This window comes from Coenobita brevimanus, chromosome 78, assembly GCF_032717465.1.
Source record: "Coenobita brevimanus isolate Jiangsu-jjx chromosome 78, ASM3271746v2, whole genome shotgun sequence".
In the NCBI taxonomy this organism is placed as follows: domain Eukaryota; kingdom Metazoa; phylum Arthropoda; class Malacostraca; order Decapoda; family Coenobitidae; genus Coenobita; species Coenobita brevimanus.
Genome location: NC_137031.1, coordinates 24,947,297 through 24,966,933, shown reverse-complemented (window position 1 = coordinate 24,966,933; position 19,637 = coordinate 24,947,297). Strand labels below are relative to the sequence as shown.

At 41.7% G+C, this 19,637-nt stretch overlaps 1 protein-coding gene across 1 annotated transcript; it reads right to left on the bottom strand.

Annotated features, from left to right (window-relative positions):
- Positions 1 to 1,562: 1,562 nt before the first annotated feature.
- On the bottom strand, positions 1,563 to 18,231 carry LOC145408756 (G-protein coupled receptor 84-like). Its single transcript, XM_080279412.1, has 5 exons — positions 18,130 to 18,231; positions 17,805 to 18,005; positions 5,284 to 5,522; positions 1,959 to 2,994; positions 1,563 to 1,916 (listed from the first exon to the last, which is right to left on the bottom strand). Exons 1-5 carry the CDS (start codon positions 18,229 to 18,231, stop codon positions 1,563 to 1,565), a joined length of 1,932 nt encoding a protein of 643 aa, XP_080135538.1.
- Positions 18,232 to 19,637: the final 1,406 nt, after the last annotated feature.

Genomic DNA, 19,637 nt, shown 5'->3' with positions numbered 1-19,637 from the left:
CATATTGTCTGTAGGACCCACAGGAAGATAAAAATTGTTTGAAACGTGTGGAAACACGCCATTACAGCAACACCCAGTAACTCTGTGGAAACCGTCTCCAAGAAAGTCACAAAAATAGTTATCCTTGTGTTTTCTTATGTATAAAGTTCTTTGGTGGTGCCACAGAGAGGTCTAGGGTCAGTTCCTGGTCCGTTATGGGGTGCATCTGTTAGAGTATATTTTCTTTGTTTAGTCACTGTTTCTGTCCTCTTCGCTTACGGTTATATAACCATTTCTTTTTCATAATGCTGTAGAATCACCCTACTCAGCAGTTTAGCTACATAGTTAAATAACCGTTTCCATTTTTCTGTATATACTTTAACAAGTTTCTGTTTTGTTACCGTATGTAGTATATCGTTGTTTCACTCAATTTCGCAACTGTATCTAGTGAAATAACAATTTCTTTCTGTTTGCTGTAAACTGTCCCAAATTACTTGTTTTCCTTGTAAAACTCACCTGTTCTTACCAAAGAAAAACATCAAGAGTCAAAGTCATTCAATGTTACATACGGGTATGAAAATCCAGAGAAAGGATATATATATATATATATATATATATATATATATATATATATATATATATATATATATATATATATATATATACAGAGAGAGAGAGAGAGAGAGTAATAAACAGTACACAATTCCATCCCCAGAGGCACAAAAGTAATTCCAAAAACATCAGCACTTTTATCTTCGTTGTGACGGAAGCACGGCGTGTCCAGGGGCTATAGTTTTTTCCACATAATTAAGATCTTTTTTAGCACCTCTTCTTAAAGATTTACTTTAACATACAGTATTTCATCCTTATATTCTCTAATGAACTATTTTTAATATCTAAATAACAATACAGTTTGCATATAACAGACGAGAATATAAACACACCATATGCCAAAAAAAAAAAAGAAAAACGGGATGAGGTGCTAGGATGTCAAAAGAAAATGTGGTCCGTATTTTAAGTGGCACAGTGGACAACGTAGCACCCCTTTCACAGAGATTTATTTTGTAAAGAACACTTAACATTCTATTCAATATTTCATTCATTCATTCATTGCCAGACGCCATGTATCCCAAACGGGGTGGCCAACGGCTTAGAGTTAATTGTTTTACAGGGAGGGGCACTAATCCTCCACCAACCCCACTTGACACATAGGCTATTCAATGTCTTTCTTTTAATATCGAGATAATTTGAATCAGTGACATACAAGAGGATACTGCGATGCAATGTTCAAAATAAATCGCAAAGAAAGAGATATTACTAATCTCCAAAGCCACTTATGGAATACCACCCTATTGCCTCAAGTGAGACCTGGCAGTAACAGGGCCAGATTCACTTACAAACTGACGATTAATTCCCTGTTGTAACTGGGAGCTGTTTTTGCAGGAAGAAGGATAGAGAAGGCGTGATTCTGACCGCCTCTTCTTGTCCTTCGTGCACAGACAAATCCAGGTTGCTACAGGGTTGGATCTTAAGTTTGTTTATGAATCTGGACTCAGTGCCACCCGCCAGCATACACACCTGCCTCATCTGCTGGCCACACCTGCAGGAGCTGAAGGTGCCAGGCGAAGGAAGCTGGTGAGTCTTGGGAAGATGTAGATGGAAAGTTCTAAGGGCAGGTGTGGGATGCAGGCCTGGTGCGGGTGTGGGATGCAAGGCTGGTGCAGTTGTGGGATGTAAGGCTGGTGCAGGTGTGGGATGCAATGCTGGTCAAGTGTGGAATGCAAGGCTGGTGCAGGTGTCGGATGCAAGGCTAGTGCAGGTGTGGGATGCGAGGCTGGTGCAGGTGCGAGATGCAAGGCTGGTACAGGTATGGGATGCAGGGCTTTAGCAGGTGTGGTGTTGGGGCTGCTGAGGGCTGGGATGGCACAGGGGGTGGCCTAGGGACGCCTTCAGGAAATCTTAGTCAGGGAACAATTGACAGCATCAGGGCCAGTGCAGCAGGCAAGGAGACCAAGGTAGGCCTGGCGGTACTCTGAGGACATGACCACATAGATAAAGGGGTTGATGCAGGTAGTAAGGTAGACTAATAGCAACCCCAGGATGTTCAACACAGGGTCGTCATCCTTGCTGAACGTCTTCACCAGCGTGATGGGCAGGTAACACGCCACAAAGGACAGGAAGATCACCAGAATCATCTTCAGCAATCGTCGGTCCTTCGGGCTTAATGCAGTCTGCTGAGTCAGCAGTGATCCCTTCCGAGCCCTGCGAAATGTCCCACGCAACTGTGAAAATGCTCCCTCTGCTGATTTGTTTGACTGCCGCTGCCCCGCCCCATCAGTCCCATCTGAGGCAGGTGAGTCTGGTGCACTTGGTGGATATATTCTCATGGGGGAGGCCACCACCGTTCTCTCTACCAAAGCATGGCCAGACAGGCCATTGACCTCAGGCCTGAGCAGAGTTGCGCTCACCCCTGGGGAAGGTGACCGACCTCTGCCATCCCCGTAACTGTTGACTGGGTGGGTGGGGGTGGCACCGACTTCCAGGATCTCCACCCTGACGGAGTTTGAGCTGCAGGAGAGCTTTACCAGCGTTTCTACCTGCAGAGGCTCTCTTGGTGTGTGCACCCCTGCCTCACCCTCCTCCTGTAAGTCCGTATCCCTCTCATCTTCCATACCCAGCTTTTCCCCTTCCTCCGGCTTTCTGCAGCCAGTTGGTTTGCTATTGGCAGTGATGATGCTCAGTCCATGGGAATGGCTTCGTTTGTCGGCACAGTGCACGATGCAGAAAATCCTGGCGTAGCAGACACAGATGGCCACGCATGGAAGCACGAACGCAAACACAAAGAGGAATTCTTTCGGTGAGCGTCCAGCAGTATCCGGCAGGATGGTGCACGAGCCAATGGTGGGGTCCAAGCCAAAAGTCCCCCATATCTTCAAGACGGTGGGCATCAGCGCTCCAAAGGCTCCAACCCACGTCGATACCACCATCAGTGCCAATAACGTCCGCGTGTACAACCTGAAACGGTAAGGGTGTTGTCAGTAGTGGTGGTAATAATGGCATAGCACTAACGGTAAGGATGTTGTCAGTAGTGGTGGTAATATGGGCATAGCACTAACGGTAAGGGTGTTGTCAGTAGTGGTGGTAATAATGGCATAGCACTAACGGTAAGGATGTTGTCAGTAGTGGTGGTAATAATGGCATAGCACTAACGGTAAGGATGTTGTCAGTAGTGGTGGTAATAATGGCATAGCACTAACGGTAAGGGTGTTGTCAGCAGTGGTGGTAATAACGGCATAGCACTAACGGTAAGGGTGTTGTCAGTAGTGGTGGTAATAATGGCATAGCACTAACGGTAAGGATGTTGTCAGTAGTGGTGGTAATAATGGCATAGCACTAACGGTAAGGGTGTTGTCAGTAGTGGTGGTAATAATGGCATAGCACTAACGGTAAGGATGTTGTCAGTAGTGGTGGTAATAATGGCATAGCACTAACGGTAAGGGTGTTGTCAGTAGTGGTGGTAATAATGGCATAGCACTAACGGTAAGGGTGTTGTCAGTAGTGGTGGTAATAATGGCATAGCACTAACGGTAAGGGTGGTCAGTAATGGTGGTAATAATGGCATAGCACTAACGGTAAGGGTGTTGTCAGTAGTGGTGGTAATAATGGCATAGCACTAACGGTAAGGGTGTTGTCAGTAGTGGTGGTAATAATGGCATAGCACTAACGGTAAGGGTGTTGTCAGTAATGGTGGTAATAATGGCATAGCACTAACGGTAAGGGTGTTGTCAGTAGTGGTGGTAATAATGGCATAGCACTAACGGTAAGGGTGTTGTCAGTAGTGGTGGTAATAATGGCATAGCACTAACGGTAAGGGTGTTGTCAGTAGTGGTGGTATTAATGGCATAGCACTAACCATCAGGGTGTTGTCAGTAGTGGCAATAGTGTTGGTAATGATTGTGTGACACGTTTGGAAATACATCTTTTTCTTCTGCCACTGTGGATTTTTTGTATAGCATTTCTTGTTCTTGATAGTGTGACTCATTAGCCGACGTTTGTTCTAATCTGACGGGGAAACCTAAGCTAAAAATTAAACTTAAACAGGCTTAGAGGTGATCTGACTAGTAACTAAGAAGATATATTCCTATCTCATAACTGAGTCTCATCGAAATACATGCAACCACGACTCAGTATTCAGGTTCTGAGAATGGCCCCGTTTTTGTGAGAATACCGCACGGGTTTGCAGCAGTATCAGCGGCAAGTGCATGGTGGTGGTGTGAATTACCATATAACACGCCTCTCGCTCTCTCTCTCTCTCTCTCTCTCTCTCTCTCAACCGACTCCTGATATCACATTTAAGCCTGAGTTGCGACACAGTTTGTGGAAAATATTGACCTGACGCCGCCTCTGTGCCCATTGAGAGAGAGAGAGAGAGAGAGAGAGAGAGAGAGAGAGAGATCAACTTCTTCATGGGATGGGTCATTATTAATTGCTTCATGCTGTGAGGCTAGTGATTATAAACTATTTATCTATTGATCATTCTATCTATCTATCTATCCATCTGTCTCTCTCAGTGTTCCAGGAGTTTGTGTATTGGTGTATTAATTCTACCTTTTCCCTTCGTATCTGGCAGCAATAATCTATGCTGTTACGCTGACATAAACTCTTTTTAATTATTTCCTGCCATTCATTCACCCCTCAGCCATCCTGCCTGTGAGGGAAAGCCAGGATTACCCTTACTAACGTGTCACAGAACACAACTTTGATAGCTATATTCTAAGTAGCATTCAAGATCTCATAAAACCTGCTTCTTAGTGACTTATGCGTACTACACTTTACTTTTCTGCGGCATGTATCAGTAACATCTAGGGAGACATAAAAAGTTATAAAGATAAAAATAAATCGCCGAGGAAGAGGCATTACGAAATATCCCAAAGGAGTCGAACTGTGACCCAGAATTATATGCTTCCCCACACTAACGCAATATAGAATATAACCTGAAGGTATGCATTCTCAGTGGCTTTTGGGACATCGGCACGCCTGTTCCTCTGCGATTTATTCAGTGTATCACATCTCAGTTCAATTTATGTGTGTTATTGATGCAAACTATGTAAGATTCTAAAATTACGTACATGCAAGAGAATGTTCAACTGTAATATAAGACATAAATTGGTGAGGAAGCTGTGCTATGGGGTGTCCTGTGCCATATATTCATATGCAAAAGAATGCTAAGGAGTACTATACATAATAAATCGCTAAGAAGGAGGTGTTACGAGGCGTGCTGTGCCAGCCACTGCCTTTGCCCACCTGTGATAGAGTTTGGGGTGTGCGATCATGACGTATCTGTTGATGGTGATGGCCAGGACGGTAAAGACGGACACGGCCACCAGTCCGTAGCGAAGGAAGGGGAACAGCATGCACAGGAAGCCCGTGTGTACCCAGGCGCGGTGCACGAACAGCGAGGCGGCCAGGGGCAGGTTGAACACTCCCAGCATCAGGTCTGACAGGGTTAAGTTGACGATGAACACAGCAGTGGCGTTGTGCACCTGGAAACACAGAAAGAGAGAAAGAGTTAGAGCTGAAAAGAGAGATAGAGAGTTAGAGTCTGTATGAGTAAGAGAAAATGTGAGAAAAAATATAAGTCAATCATTAGGCCAGACAGGCTCAAGGTGATGAACACAACACGACCATGGTACTGTCGTGCCATATATATATATATATATATATATATATATATATATATATATATATATATATATATATATATATATATATATATATATATAAATATATATATATATATATATATATATATATATATATATATATATATATATATATATATATATATATATATATATATATATTGTTACATAGCCTATGATTTCATCATCCTTTGTGTAATTTTAACGCACAGTTGCTGCATGTTTGATCACGAGCGTGTTCTGCCTCAGTCCCCCCCTTCTACCGTTATAGTAGAGTAAGTCGTCCTTTCTGTTATTCAGTGCGGGATTGTCGACCGTTTGTCCCCATCGCTTCATTTGCGCGTCCCTCTTACAAGTTGTGTCAGGCTCTGCCGGCCCCTATATAATGAGCTCAATCTCTGCATCATTGCCACTTAGATCTGCTCCTCATTTTGTTCACATCTCTGTCCTCCCCTGTACAGATATTATTATTATTGTGAGTGCTCAAGAAATCTCCAACCATCTAGCAGCTGTGTGTAATTTGAGTATAACTGTTGTTGCATTTTTTCTTGTACTGTATAGCATAAGTTTAATTTGTAGGCCTAGTGAAGTTTTTGTAATTCATGTAGGGTTCTCTTTGTCAGTTATTTTTGATAATAGTTTGTATCTGTAATTATTTATCTGGCATTCACTGAGTATTATCTGGTATCTCATTTTATCAGGGCTGACTTAGATAAATTTACTCTTGCTAATTTCGTGTTAATAGAGGCTATTGCAGTTAACCATATATTTAACCTGTTTTTGCCATTACATTATCCTTATGAGTCCTGAATGTTTTGTTGTTAGTTTAAGCATTAAACTTTAACTTGTAATTTTACCTAACTCTTTTGTTTTGAACCTGGAACTTTACGGGACAGTAGTGACTCTTAGTATTCTCACTTAAAGTGTATGTTATCTTTCTCTGTTCCGTAACATAAATTTGGCGACCTCATATCAGGATATTCAGGATATTATCATAAGGATATTGTTTGATATTTTGTGACTGTGATATATTCATGATGGCTACTATTTCTACACTTGATGAAGCCAAAGATTTTTTGTCAAATGTGCAAACAGTGTGTGATATAGAAAACAGAACAAAGAATGAACTTAAGATTGTTGCTCAACAATTGGGATTTGTTGTTCGCTCTCATCAGTCTAAAGATCAAATTCTCGCCATGATTAATGAAAGCTTGTTTAATGTAACTCCTCCAAATGAGCAAACGCAGATTGAATTAGCTAAGTTACAGCTAGCTCTGCAGGAGGCTAAGGCTAAGGAGGCTGAATTTCAGGCAAAAGCTAAGGAGGCTGAGGCACAAGTTGAAATTGCTAGGATTCAGGCAGACCATGAGTATCGCATGAAACAAGGTGGAACTGGATCATCTAGCTCTGATGATTTTGATGTGGCTAAAAATGTTAAACTTGTCCCTCCTTTTAATGAATCTGATTTAACAAAGTATTTTCAGTTGTTAGAGAGGGTAGCTACAGGTTTTAATTGGCCTAAGGAGTATTGGCCAGTACTCCTTCAAACTGTTCTCACCGGTAAAGCTCAAGTAACTTATGCATCTTTGCCTCAGGATCAATCTGATAATTATGATGTAGTTAAGAGCTTGATTCTTAAGGCCTATGAGCTTGTTCCTGAAGCTTATAGAGTAAAATTTAGGACAACTTACAAGCAAGATAAGCAATCCCATGTTGAGTATGCAAAAATCAAAGAAGATTTGTTAGAGCAGTGGTTAAATTCTAAGAATGTGGATTCTGATTTTGACAAATTTAAGCAGATGATTTTGCTGGAGGACTTCAAAAGGTGTATTTATAAAGATGTAAGCCTATATCTTGATGTGAAAAGAATAGATAATTTGTCTGATGCTGCAGTTTTAGCTGATGAGTATGTTCTCACTCACAAGAGATATTCTAGAGAAAAAGGGAAAGCTGAGAGTAAGTACGTTGCCTCTACTCAGAGTACAGGTAACAGGAAAGAGAATAAGGATGATGTTTCTCAGGAAGTAAATACCAGCTTCACCTCTAGATTTCAGAAAAGTAAATGTACTTATTGTAGTAAGCTTGGTCATACTACGGAGAGATGTTTCAGGAGACAGCGTGATGTGAACAAAAAGGAGTCTTTAAATATTCAGTCAATTGGTCTAGTGTCCACTCTTGAGAGTTCCCAGAATTCTTTAACTGAGTTAACTGAACCTGCTTTGAGGGGTAACTTAAATTCTCATGATGGAGCTCCTCTTTTGAGCAGTAACGTGGGTGACACTCTCAAGAGTTCATGTGCTAATTTCCTGTCTGATGGTTTTGTCAGTCCTCTGGACAGTAATGACAGGAAATCAGTTAAAATATATCGTGATACAGGTGCTTGCCAATCCCTTATGCTGACCAGTGTTCTAGGCTCTAATTTTAATTCCTCTGATGAAACTGTAATCTTACAAGGTGTAGGGAATAATTACTTCTCTGTCCCTCTGTGCAGAGTGAATTTAGAGTCTGGTTTTGTTAATGGTTCTGTTATGGTTGGGTTGGTTGAGACACTCTCAATGTCAGGTGTAACTTTCTTACTTGGAAATGATATTGGTGGAAGTCAAGTGTGTCCAGCTCCTCAGTTGTCTAGTGAGCCAGTGGCTGCGTCCCAGGATTGTGATGTCCCTGATGTGTTCCCTGCATGTGCTGTCACTAGGGCTAAGTCTAAAGTTACTGGTGATTTAGAGGATAATGATGATGATGATGTTATCCTAGCTGACACTTTTCTTGCTAATTTGGACCACTCACCAGATGAGGCAGTACCCCGTAGTGTTGATAATTTGTCTCGTCAAGAGTTGGTTGAGTTGCAGGTTGCTGACCCTGAGTTGAAAGGTCTAGCTAACTCTGCTTACAGTGAAGAAGAGTCATCCGGTGCTTCTACTTGTTATTATGTAAAGTCAGGAGTACTTATGAGGAAGTGGAGACCCCCAACAGCATCAGCCGACTGTGAATGGGAGGTTGTACATCAAGTTGTCATCCCTCGTGTTTGTAGGCAGGATATCATTCGAGTGGCTCATGATTCCAGTTTGGCAGGACACCTTGGAGTGAGGAAGACTGTGGCACGCATTTTGAAACACTTCTACTGGCCAGGTATCTTCAGGGATGTTTCCTGGTATTGTAAGTCTTGTCACACCTGTCAAGTTGTGGGGAAGTGTAATCAGACCGAAAAGGTTGCACCTCTAGTTCCCATTCCTCCTTTTGAGGCGCCTTTCACCCGTGTGTTGGTGGATATTGTGGGCCCTCTTCCTAAGACTTCTTCAGGATTTTCTTATGTGTTGACCATGATTGATATGGCTACTCGTTATCCTGAAGCCATTCCACTTAGAAATATCTCAGCAAAGAACGTGGTTAAGGAAATGCTAGGGTTCTTCACAAAGTTTGGTCTGCCCAAGGAGGTACAGTCAGACCGGGGAAGTAATTTCATGTCAAATGTTTTCAAGCAGTCTCTGAAAGAGTTGGGCATCACCCAGATCACGTCTTCAGCTTACCATCCCCAGACCCAAGGAGCGTTGGAGAGATATCATCAAACACTCAAATCGATGCTCAAGAAATACTGTTTGGAACATCAGAAAGACTGGGATAAAGGTCTTCCATTCGTTGTGTTTGCTGCAAGAGAATCTCCAAATGAATCACTGGGCTTCTCACCTTTTGAACTACTGTTTGGCCATGAAGTAAGAGGACCCCTTGAGCTACTCAAGGAATGCTGGCTGTCGGAGGAAGATGACGTCAACCTGCTGGAGTAAGTGATGAATTTCAAAGAACGGCTGTCCACTGCTTTACAGCTGGCGAGAGAGAATTTAGGAGCTGCTCAGGAGAAGATGAAGACTTGGTATGACAAGAAGTCCAGGTTACGCCACTTTCAGCCAGGAGATCAGGTTTTGATTCTGCTACCAGTTCATGGGCAACCTCTTCAAGCCAAGTTTAGTGGCCCTTATTTCGTGGAGAAGAAACTCAGTGATGTCAGCTATGTCATCACCACACCAGATCGTAGAAAGAGCAAGCAACTATGTCACATCAACATGCTAAAGTTATATCACAGGCGGGACGAAAATAATCCAGTCTGCACTGTAGCTGTTCCACCCGAGTCTGCAAGTGAAGCTCTCCCATGCAGTATGAGCCTGAGTGATAGTTTGGGGAAGAATCCTGATATCATGAATGATCTCCAGACTAAGCTTTCTCGTCTACCACCCAAGGAAAGGCAGGAGTTTTCGGCATTACTGCAGGAGTACCCGCAAGTGTTCCGTGCCACTCCAGGAAGAACCACTGTGTTGATGCATGATGTCGATGTTGGAGACGCAAAGCCAATTAAATTGCCTCCTTACCGTGTGAACCCAGTGAAAGTTCCTCTCATCCAGAAGGAGCTTGGCTACCTGTTGGACCACAAGATGATTGAGCCCTGTCAGAGCGAGTTGAGTTCTCCTGTCACTCTGGTCCCTAAGCCAGGTGGGTCACAGAGGCTTTGCATCGACTACAGACGTGTTAATCAGATAACTAAAACAGACACTTACCCTCTCCCTCGTGTGGAAGATTGCATAGACAAGATCGGAAAGGCTAGGTACATAAGTAAGTTTGATTTGTTAAAGGGATACTGGCAAGTACCTATGACTGAACGTGCTAGGGAGATCTCATGTTTTGTGAAATTAGGAGGGACTTTTGCATGTTCTGTAATGCCATGTACAGATTGTTTTAGAGTAATAAGAAATTTCCTTTGTAAATTTCTTTTTTCTTTGTGGGGAGGTGTTACATAGCCTATGATTTCATCATCCTTTGTGTAATTTTAACGCACAGTTGGTGCATGTTTGATCACGAGCGTGTTCTGCCTCAGTCCCCCCCTTCTACCGTTATAGTAGAGTAAGTCGTCCTTTCTGTTATTCAGTGCGGGATTGTCGACCGTTTGTCCCCATCGCTTCATTTGCGCGTCCCTCTTACAAGTTGTGTCAGGCTCTGCCGGCCCCTATATAATGAGCTCAATCTCTGCATCATTGCCACTTAGATCTGCTCCTCATTTTGTTCACATCTCTGTCCTCCCCTGTACAGATATTATTATTATTGTGAGTGCTCAAGAAATCTCCAACCATCTAGCAGCTGTGTGTAATTTGAGTATAACTGTTGTTGCATTTTTTCTTGTACTGTATAGCATAATTTTAATTTGTAGGCCTAGTGAAGTTTTTGTAATTCATGTAGGGTTCTCTTTGTCAGTTATTTTTGATAATAGTTTGTATCTGTAATTATTTATCTGGCATTCACTGAGTATTATCTGGTATCTCATTTTATCAGGGCTGACTTAGATAAATTTACTCTTGCTAATTTCGTGTTAATAGAGGCTATTGCAGTTAACCATATATTTAACCTGTTTTTGCCATTACATTATCCTTATGAGTCCCGAATGTTTTGTTGTTAGTTTAAGCATTAAACTTTAACTTGTAATTTTACCTAACTCTTTTGTTTTGAACCTGGAACTTTACGGGACAGTAGTGACTCTTAGTATTCTCACTTAAAGTGTATGTTATCTTTCTCTGTTCCGTAACAATATATATATATATATATATATATATATATATATATATATATATATATATATATATATATATATATATACTAAAATTCCCATTGTTTGTTTGTGAACTCAAATTAGCCGAAACAGTGCATTACAGCGCAACAATGCGCTGTAATGCACTGTCAATCAATGTGCCTAAAATGCGTTAATTTAGAAAATGATTTTAAAAAACCGGGTGCATAGGCCTCCGGTTACCAAAAAATGTTGTTCAGTAACACACGTCCCATATCCTATATTACACGGTAAATGAGGCAGGACATTTCCGTGGAGTTTAATGTTCTGAAGGAAGAGAGAGAGAGAGAGAGAGAGAGAGAGAGAGAGAGAGAAGAAAATATGAGTCAAACACTAGGTCAAATAGGGTCAAGTTGTTAATGAAGACAGTGGTTGCGTTGTGGACCTGAACAGACAGACAGCATTAGAGCCATATAGTGTATTAGGAGTGTTTAATAGAAGGGCGAGTGACTGATCTCCATTTATTCCATCTTGGACTAAAACTGCCATCTTTCCACCCTCAATGCTGACTTGTAACAAAACATGAACACTGGAGTATGATGCTAGTCACGAATAGGGAAAAGATGTAGATCCATAGCACTGTCTGTTTGTCACTGAGCTACGTGCATTAGGCTGCAAGAGGACGTAAATCTGGAACACGTCCAGGTGAAAGAACTATACTCACTCTCCCTCACTCGCACTCCCTTCCTAAATCTGCCTCACTCTCTCCCTTCCTCGGTAATCCCCACTCACCCTCACCCTTCCCCTCTGACACAAAGCCATAATAACCTAAATGCCAGTCCAGACTTTAACACTGGCAGGCAGGAACGTGGGCGTAAGGCAACAAACAATGTTTTCAAGAGGTTACTTCTTCTTCTACTTCCTGTTCTTGCTCTTCTCCTTCTTCTGCTTCTGCTCCTCTTCCTTTTCCTCCTCCTCTTCCTTCTTCTCCTCCTCTTCCTTTTCCCCCTCCTCCACTTCCTCCTCCTCCTTCTCCTTCTTTTTCTTCTTCTTCTCTTCAGCACTCAGACTGTAAACCGTGGCATCAAACAAAAATAGCATGATATATAAAGTAATGAAAACGAAGGTCATAATTTGACTGACTTGGAGACACGTAACACCACTTCCTTAGCGATTTATTCTGTACACTACACCAAATATCCTCTTGCATGTTAGTGATGCGTCAACCCAATACACTCCCATCAAGTACTGGCTTGTTAAATACTTGCTGTTTTGATCTTCGCTACCTTCACTGGCTATTAGTAAGCTTTAGAAGGGGTGTGTGGTTGTGAAGGGGCTGATTAAGACGAAGATTCGTATTCTTAGCGGTTAAAAAAGGTCCCTAACAACTTTTCCTTAGCGATTTTTTTTTTTTTTTATAGTATGTGTATTTTTTTTTTTTTTTTACAATGGCGAAATAGAGGAAGGGAAAAAAAATCCATACACCTGATTACAGGTGTCCTCCATTCATAATAAATCTTTAACAATTGAAATTGAACAGCCGCAGGTTGAAGTCTGGGGGGAAGCCACTTTGGGGAAGTGAGTTCCAAAGAGATGCAGTTCGGAGAATGAAAGAAATTTGATAGATAGTAGTTCTGGAATATGGCAGTATGATAGTCCATTCACGAGCACTACCAGATGCCCGTGTTGCATGGAGAAGGCGTGGAGAGGTGGTGCAATGGATGCAACTTCGTCTGAACATTTTATCCGTAATATAATGCAAGGGAAGCACCATCCCTTCTTACTTGTAGGGGAGGTAATTCATTTGTAATGGTAGGGTTATTAATAATTCTAATAGCCTTGTTCTGAATTTTGTCCAGTTGTTTTAGGGTAACCTCTCCACATCCACTCCACAAGGGTGAGCATTATTCCAGCAGAGAATGCACATGACTCTTATAAACTATAGCCAACTGCTCGTCAGTGAAGAAGTTACGGACTCTGTACAATAATCCAGTTTCTCTGTAGCGGTTTTAGCAAGTGATCTAACATGAGAGGTCCAGCTGAGGGTAATGCTGAGTGAAACACCAATAATTTCAATACTTTTAGCGATAGGAATATCAGAAGCATTGAAGGTAAAAGCCTATAGGAATCAGGCAATATCTGTTAGTAAATTGTATATATTTGGTTTTCCTAACGTTAAATGAGAGTGTTGTTTTGTCCCCATTCAGTGATCTTAGATAAGTCTTGATTCATGGAGACTGCTGTACTGAGTTTTGAGTTTTGAGATATTAAACTTTGTGAATGGGTGTTTAAATGTAAATGAACTGTGAAGTGTTGAGTCATCTGCATATGAATGAACGGGATTATGGGTGACAGATAAGCCGTCATTAATATGAATCAGGAATAGAGTTGGAGCCAGGACTGATCCTTGTGGCACGCAGGCATTAATCAAGAGGGAATTATATTATATTTAATCTACTTTTGTTCTTATCTTTCTGTCACTGAAATATGAGGGTATCACAGGAACAAAAGATGATATGCCATAGCAAGGGATATCAAGGAACGGTGCCACACTCTGTCAAAAGCATAAGAAATATCAAGGGCTACTGCATGGGTTTCTCCATGTTGGTCAGTTGACTGATGGATTATATGAATCAAGAGATTAAGTATATCAACAGTGGATCTGTCGTGAGGGGTAACATTAAAATTTGTATAATTTCAATTTCCCAGAACTATCTATCTATCTATCTATATACCTAGGCTGCTTCCCCCAAGGAAAGGGAGGTAGCCGAGACAGGACGACACACCCCATTTACACATCCATTCAGACACATTCATTCACGTCTTAGCCCCAAAGGGCAGAAGGGACAGATCCTCACTGCACCACACCGCACAAGGGTCAACTGCCCAGTACAATCACTGACATCCGCATCAGGGCCCGACAGCAGAGCTGGTTTACCCCTGCCACATCATAATAGACCAATCCCCTTACCCGCACCTGACCTGACTAGGTGATCAGACCAAATGTGGGAGAATATCCCCTCAGGGCTGCGTCATCATTTATTCATTCACAGTTTCTCTCCATTTATTTCTGTCATGCACAGCCACTCTTCCTTGCTCAACAGACATCCCTCTCACAACCAGTGCTCTCTTCACACTGTCCATCCATCCTATTCGTGGTCTCCCTCTCAGCCTTACACCTCTCACATCAGATCTAGTTATCTTTTTCACCAATCGCTCATTATCCATTCTCTCCATATGCCCAAACCATTGCAACACCCTCTGCTCAACTCTATCAGCCATCTCCCAAACAACTCCAGTTCTCCTTCGCACTTTATCATTTTGCACTCGATCCATACGCGTCACTCCACACATACTCCTCAGACACCTCATCTCCATTACATCCAAACTTTTCCTCTCTGCTACACCCATATTCCATGTTTCAGCCCCAGATAACGCAGTCGGTACCACAACACCCTCATACAGCCTTCTCTTTACATCCATTCTAAGCGAACAACATCTAAACACCTTTTTCATTCCTCCCAGCACCTTTCCTACTTCATTCATTCTAAACTTTACTTCTGCATCTATTTTTCCATCCACAGCAACATGTGACCCTAGATATTTAAAACACTCTACCTCCACAAGCAACTCGCCATTCAAAACTATATTTATCCCCCTACCATCTACCAACCTCGCACACTTCATCACTTTACTCATATTCTCATTTACTTTCAATTTCCTCCTTTCACACACCCTTCCAAACTCCTCTACCAACTGTCTCAATCTCTCCTCTGAATCAGCCACCAGTGCAGTATCATCTGCAAACAGCAGCTGCTTCAGATTCCACTCTCCACCATCAACATTCATCAGACTCAGACCTCCACCTAAAACTCTTGCATTCACCTCCCTTACAACACCATCCATATAAATATTATACAACCAAGGCGACATCACACATCCCTGTCACACCCCCACTCTCACAGGAAACCAATCACTCACACTATTTCCCACTCTTACACACGCTCTACTATTTACATAAAAACTCTTCACCCCCTTTAGTAACCTACCATCAAGTCCATACAATCTTAAAACAGTCCACAAAGCCTCCCTATCAATTCTATCATACGCTTTCTCTAAATCCATGAATGCCCACAAAAACATCCTTGCCTTTCGCTAAATACTTTTCACACACTTGTCTCACGGCAAACACATGATCCATGCATCCTCTCCCTCTCCTAAAGCCACGCTGCTCATCACCAATCACTCCCTCAGTACCGTCTCTAACTCTCATAATTAACACTCTACCATACACCTTACCTACAACACTCAAGAGACTTATACCCCTGAAGCTAGTACATTCATACGTGTTACCCTTGCCTTTATACAATGGGACCACACAAGCACTTGCCCAGTCAATTGGCACCATACCTTTCACAAAGCACACTTTCAACAATCTTACTAACCAGTCAACAATAGTCACTCTACCACCCTTCAAGCATTCCACAGCACACCCATCCATACCTGCAGCTTTCCCTGTTTTCATCTCCTTTACTGCCCTCTCCACTTCCTCCTTCGTGATCAAAGAATCATTCAACTCTCCCAACACATTTATTCCTTGCACTCTTCCATCCTCCACAATATCAGCCACCCTTTCTTTCTCTACATTTAACAATCTTTCAAAATACTCTGCCCATCTCTTCCTTACTGCATCCATCTCAATTAACATCCTTCCATCCTCTGCTTTTACTCGCTCTTCCTTCCCAGACTCTCCCTTGCGCACCCTTTTCACCTCCTTCCAGAACATCTTCTTATTCTGTTGAAAATTTTCAGTCAGCTGCCTACCCCACCTCTCATCTGCTGCCACTTTAGCATCACGCACAGCCCTTCTCACCCTATTCCTCTTTTCCTTATACCTCTCGTATGACACCTCATCCATCCTCTGCAGCCACACTTCATACGCACGTCTCTTCTCAGCCACAGGCATACTTACTTCCTCGCACCACCATTCACTTCCTTTTCTTACACCTCCGCCCACACGTTTCACACCACACACCTCTTCTGCATGCCCCACCACAGCGCTCTTAAACAACTGCCATTCCTCCTCCACACTGACATTTTCCTGATCTTTCACTGCATTCCACTCATCTTTCAATTTCTCCTGATACTCTATCATTTTCTTTCTTTTATCCAACTCACTTTCAAAACCTCCCTGCATTTTTGTATTGGGAATTCAAATCAGCCAACAAGATGTAGATTAAGCTAGAGGCCCTATAGAAAGAGAGACTGGACAGCCAATATTTTCTGCTGCTCGCTGATTGGTTGGATTTCGTGGGCGTCATGATTTGTCCAACGTCAAGAAGCCTGTCTGCAAATTTGTCATAGAGTATATCTCGCCTCCTACCGAGGAATGTGACTAATTGCCTAACAAGATGTCGTTTTAATTATAAGGTATAGTCCTTATATGAACAAATGAAGATTTACATTAAATATAAATCTCTACACATCTATTGTATTTGATTGCTTCCGTAAAAACCGTCATAAGTGCCGAATGGTAATGTTGACAAATCAGACTTTTGGTTGGTGCTAAATAAGACACGATGTGCTGTGTTGCTGGTACTTTTTTGCATGTAAATATGGTTGGTTGTGCTGCGTATGGATGTAAAAACGGAACTGACCTCGTTTGTATCTTTTCCGGTTCCCTAGGGATCCGGGAAGAAGAAAATATGGGAAAATAAGGTCGGAAGAGCGAACTGGTCTGCCAGCGACAATCATAGACTTTGCCAGGTAAGGTATATTCAGTTTACATGTAGTTTCCCCATTAATAAAAAGATTTGCCATACTATAATATACACTGAAGAAGTGTTAAAGAAACTGGGTATTTTCATAAAGTGAATATAAAGTACATTAGATGAGAAGCGGGACCTCGTGTTTTGCCGTGAGGTAAGACACTAAGATTGATGGCCTCATATTCCAGTTAGAAGTCTAAGTTAAGGATTTTCAACAAACAGTAACCTATATAGAGTGATTATCTACTATGCCTATGGGATTTCCTGCTATCGTTTCAGGGCCAGGCACTGGAGCACTATTAGTGTTAAGCTGTTAGCTGGGCAAAGTAAACACTCAGTATTCATGTATCTAACGTCGTCTGCAAACTCACTCACTCATCTTTATGTGCTTGGATATTATCCTACATACTGTATAGAGGAATACATCATATTGCTGCATCTTTATATATTTAAAAGACAACACCTAGTGCAAACATAGAATTCAAAATATTCAAAAACCGTCAATAATACGTGAGCAATAGTTAACTGACTGGTGGTATCTAGCAAAGTGTCACTGGTCTCTATATGAAAGCGAGAGAGCGACCCAAACGTACTGTATACACGTTGACACAATGGCGGCTGTCCAGTCTCTCTATAGGGTCTCTGGATTAAGCAAGCCTTACCTACTTCAATTTTGTGTTGCAATGAGTTAGTATTACAATTGGCGATATAAACAATAACACTATAACACTGAACCTTTTTTTTTTTTTTTTTAATCATCAGAAATTACCTGTCTGTATATATTCAACACAGTTTTACAAAATTAACCAAGGACATCATGCCTTTCTTCCTTTGGTTTTTGCCCATGAGTTCTCGGCTGACCACCTGACCACTGATATAGCAATCTCTTCTGTCCCGACTGTAAACATGAGCAGCAGCTTCAGTTGTCATCTTCAACCACCTCTCCACCGACTGGGTGGGTGAAGGCCAGTCAGGAACAACCATGGGTTTCTCCACAAATTCCTTGACCTGTAATATTGTCAAATAGCAGGTAAGTGGGGGAGAGGACTTCTAGGACTTTTAAAGTCCGGTCAATAAGGTCCGAAAACGAAGATGCCTTAGTATTGATTGATGGTGTTCTCCCGGGTCTTACCTTGTTATCTCCTAATTGGGTTATCTCATCACCTTCACCTCTAATCTTCAGTATCTTCTCTACTGCATCATTATTTTTCAGGTCATCTTCACTACACAACATAGCTTGCAGTATAGACTCACTGTGACTATACCATGCCGATTTCTTTACTGTTGACATGTCCAGCCTTCTCACTTCTTCACCCTGGCTGCTTAAGAGTTCGGCTAAAATAGGAGATGCCCTGGTCCTTGTTTCCATTTGCTGTTATCTTTATTTTGAATCAGTTTACCATATACACCACAACACAAAACTCGACAGTCATTGTCAAATTCTTCAAATTCTTCGTTTTATTTATTTATTTATTTATTTATTTATTTTTTGAGAATATGTTCAGAGATCCATATCTGTCACTGGAATCTTATTCTCGTTACTTCATTGACAGTCTATACGTACTCCACTCGTACAGTTGCAACCAGCACCCAAACAAGCCCTGATATCACATTTGGAGGTAAGTATGTCCATCAGTCTTTTAAGCTTCTCCTAAACCTGTCTTTCTCTTCTGGTTTAGCTTTGCCTGTAGACACCTTGTTAGCCTGTTCCCACATAGTATTCAGCTTTCCTTTGATCCTGATATGGCTGTTTATGACTGACCCACAAAAAATACAATTTGCTCTGCTCCAGCTAGCAAGCAAGGTTGTCATAGGGTCAGTGACAAGTTGGTCAGTGTTGTAATTCCACCTATTTTGATCTCTAGTCTCCCTAAGGTACAGTCCATAATGGAGATCTCTGACAGTTGGTAACTTTGCTACAGGAAGCTCTCTTCCTGACCCCACCAGGTGATCCAGATGAGTCCAGGCTTGTGGTCTTGTCTTTACCTGAGACATTTTTGTGGAAAGCTGAACAGCTATGACAATGGTCGAAATACAGAGGCCATTAAAGACTTCCCATACAATACAAATTCTCAACTCTTAACAAAGTTTGCACAGCTGCACAAGAGGGACATTGGATCTCGATCAGGTGCATTAAACACTTTGACTTGCCAGTTTGTGGCGACACTGAAAAAGATAAAAATGACCTTACAAAGAATGCTTAGGTTCTACCTCAGTAACAATAAACATTTATAGTATCAAAATACAGCTTATCCTCCTTCCTGCACAATAAACCCACACAAATACCATCGTCAGTATTTTCGTACGTTGTGTAAATTTACGCGTTTTTTTTTTTTTTCCAAAATTTCAACACAAAATTGAAGTAGGTTAATTACATGAGACAAAAATCAAATATTTATTTGTGTTATCCTGATACAAATCTAGCATTTGCTGACTAGTAATTTTAAAGATATTGATTTTGCCAGAACTGACACACCCAATTATTATACCATAATGTCACTCTTTGTAACGTAAATCCTTCCAGTATCGCCATACTCTGTATAAATAACGTACAAAAGGACATTACCCAGCCATATCAAAAAATAAATCGCTAAGGAAGAGGTGTTAGGAAGCTTCCTTATCCGACGAGAATACGGACCT

Excerpts from the sequence above, each read along its gene's own strand:
- LOC145408756 (XM_080279412.1), bottom strand. The coding sequence starts at position 18,231 with ATGTTGTGTAGTGAAGATGACCTGAAAAATAATGATGCAGTAGAGAAG. Across the intron at positions 18,006-18,129 it reads CCCAATTAGGAGATAACAAG|GTCAAGGAATTTGTGGAGAA; the intron begins GTAAGACCCGGG and ends ACAATATTACAG. Across the intron at positions 5,523-17,804 it reads AGAAAGGCATGATGTCCTTG|GTGCACAACGCCACTGCTGT; the intron begins GTTAATTTTGTA and ends CTGTGTTTCCAG.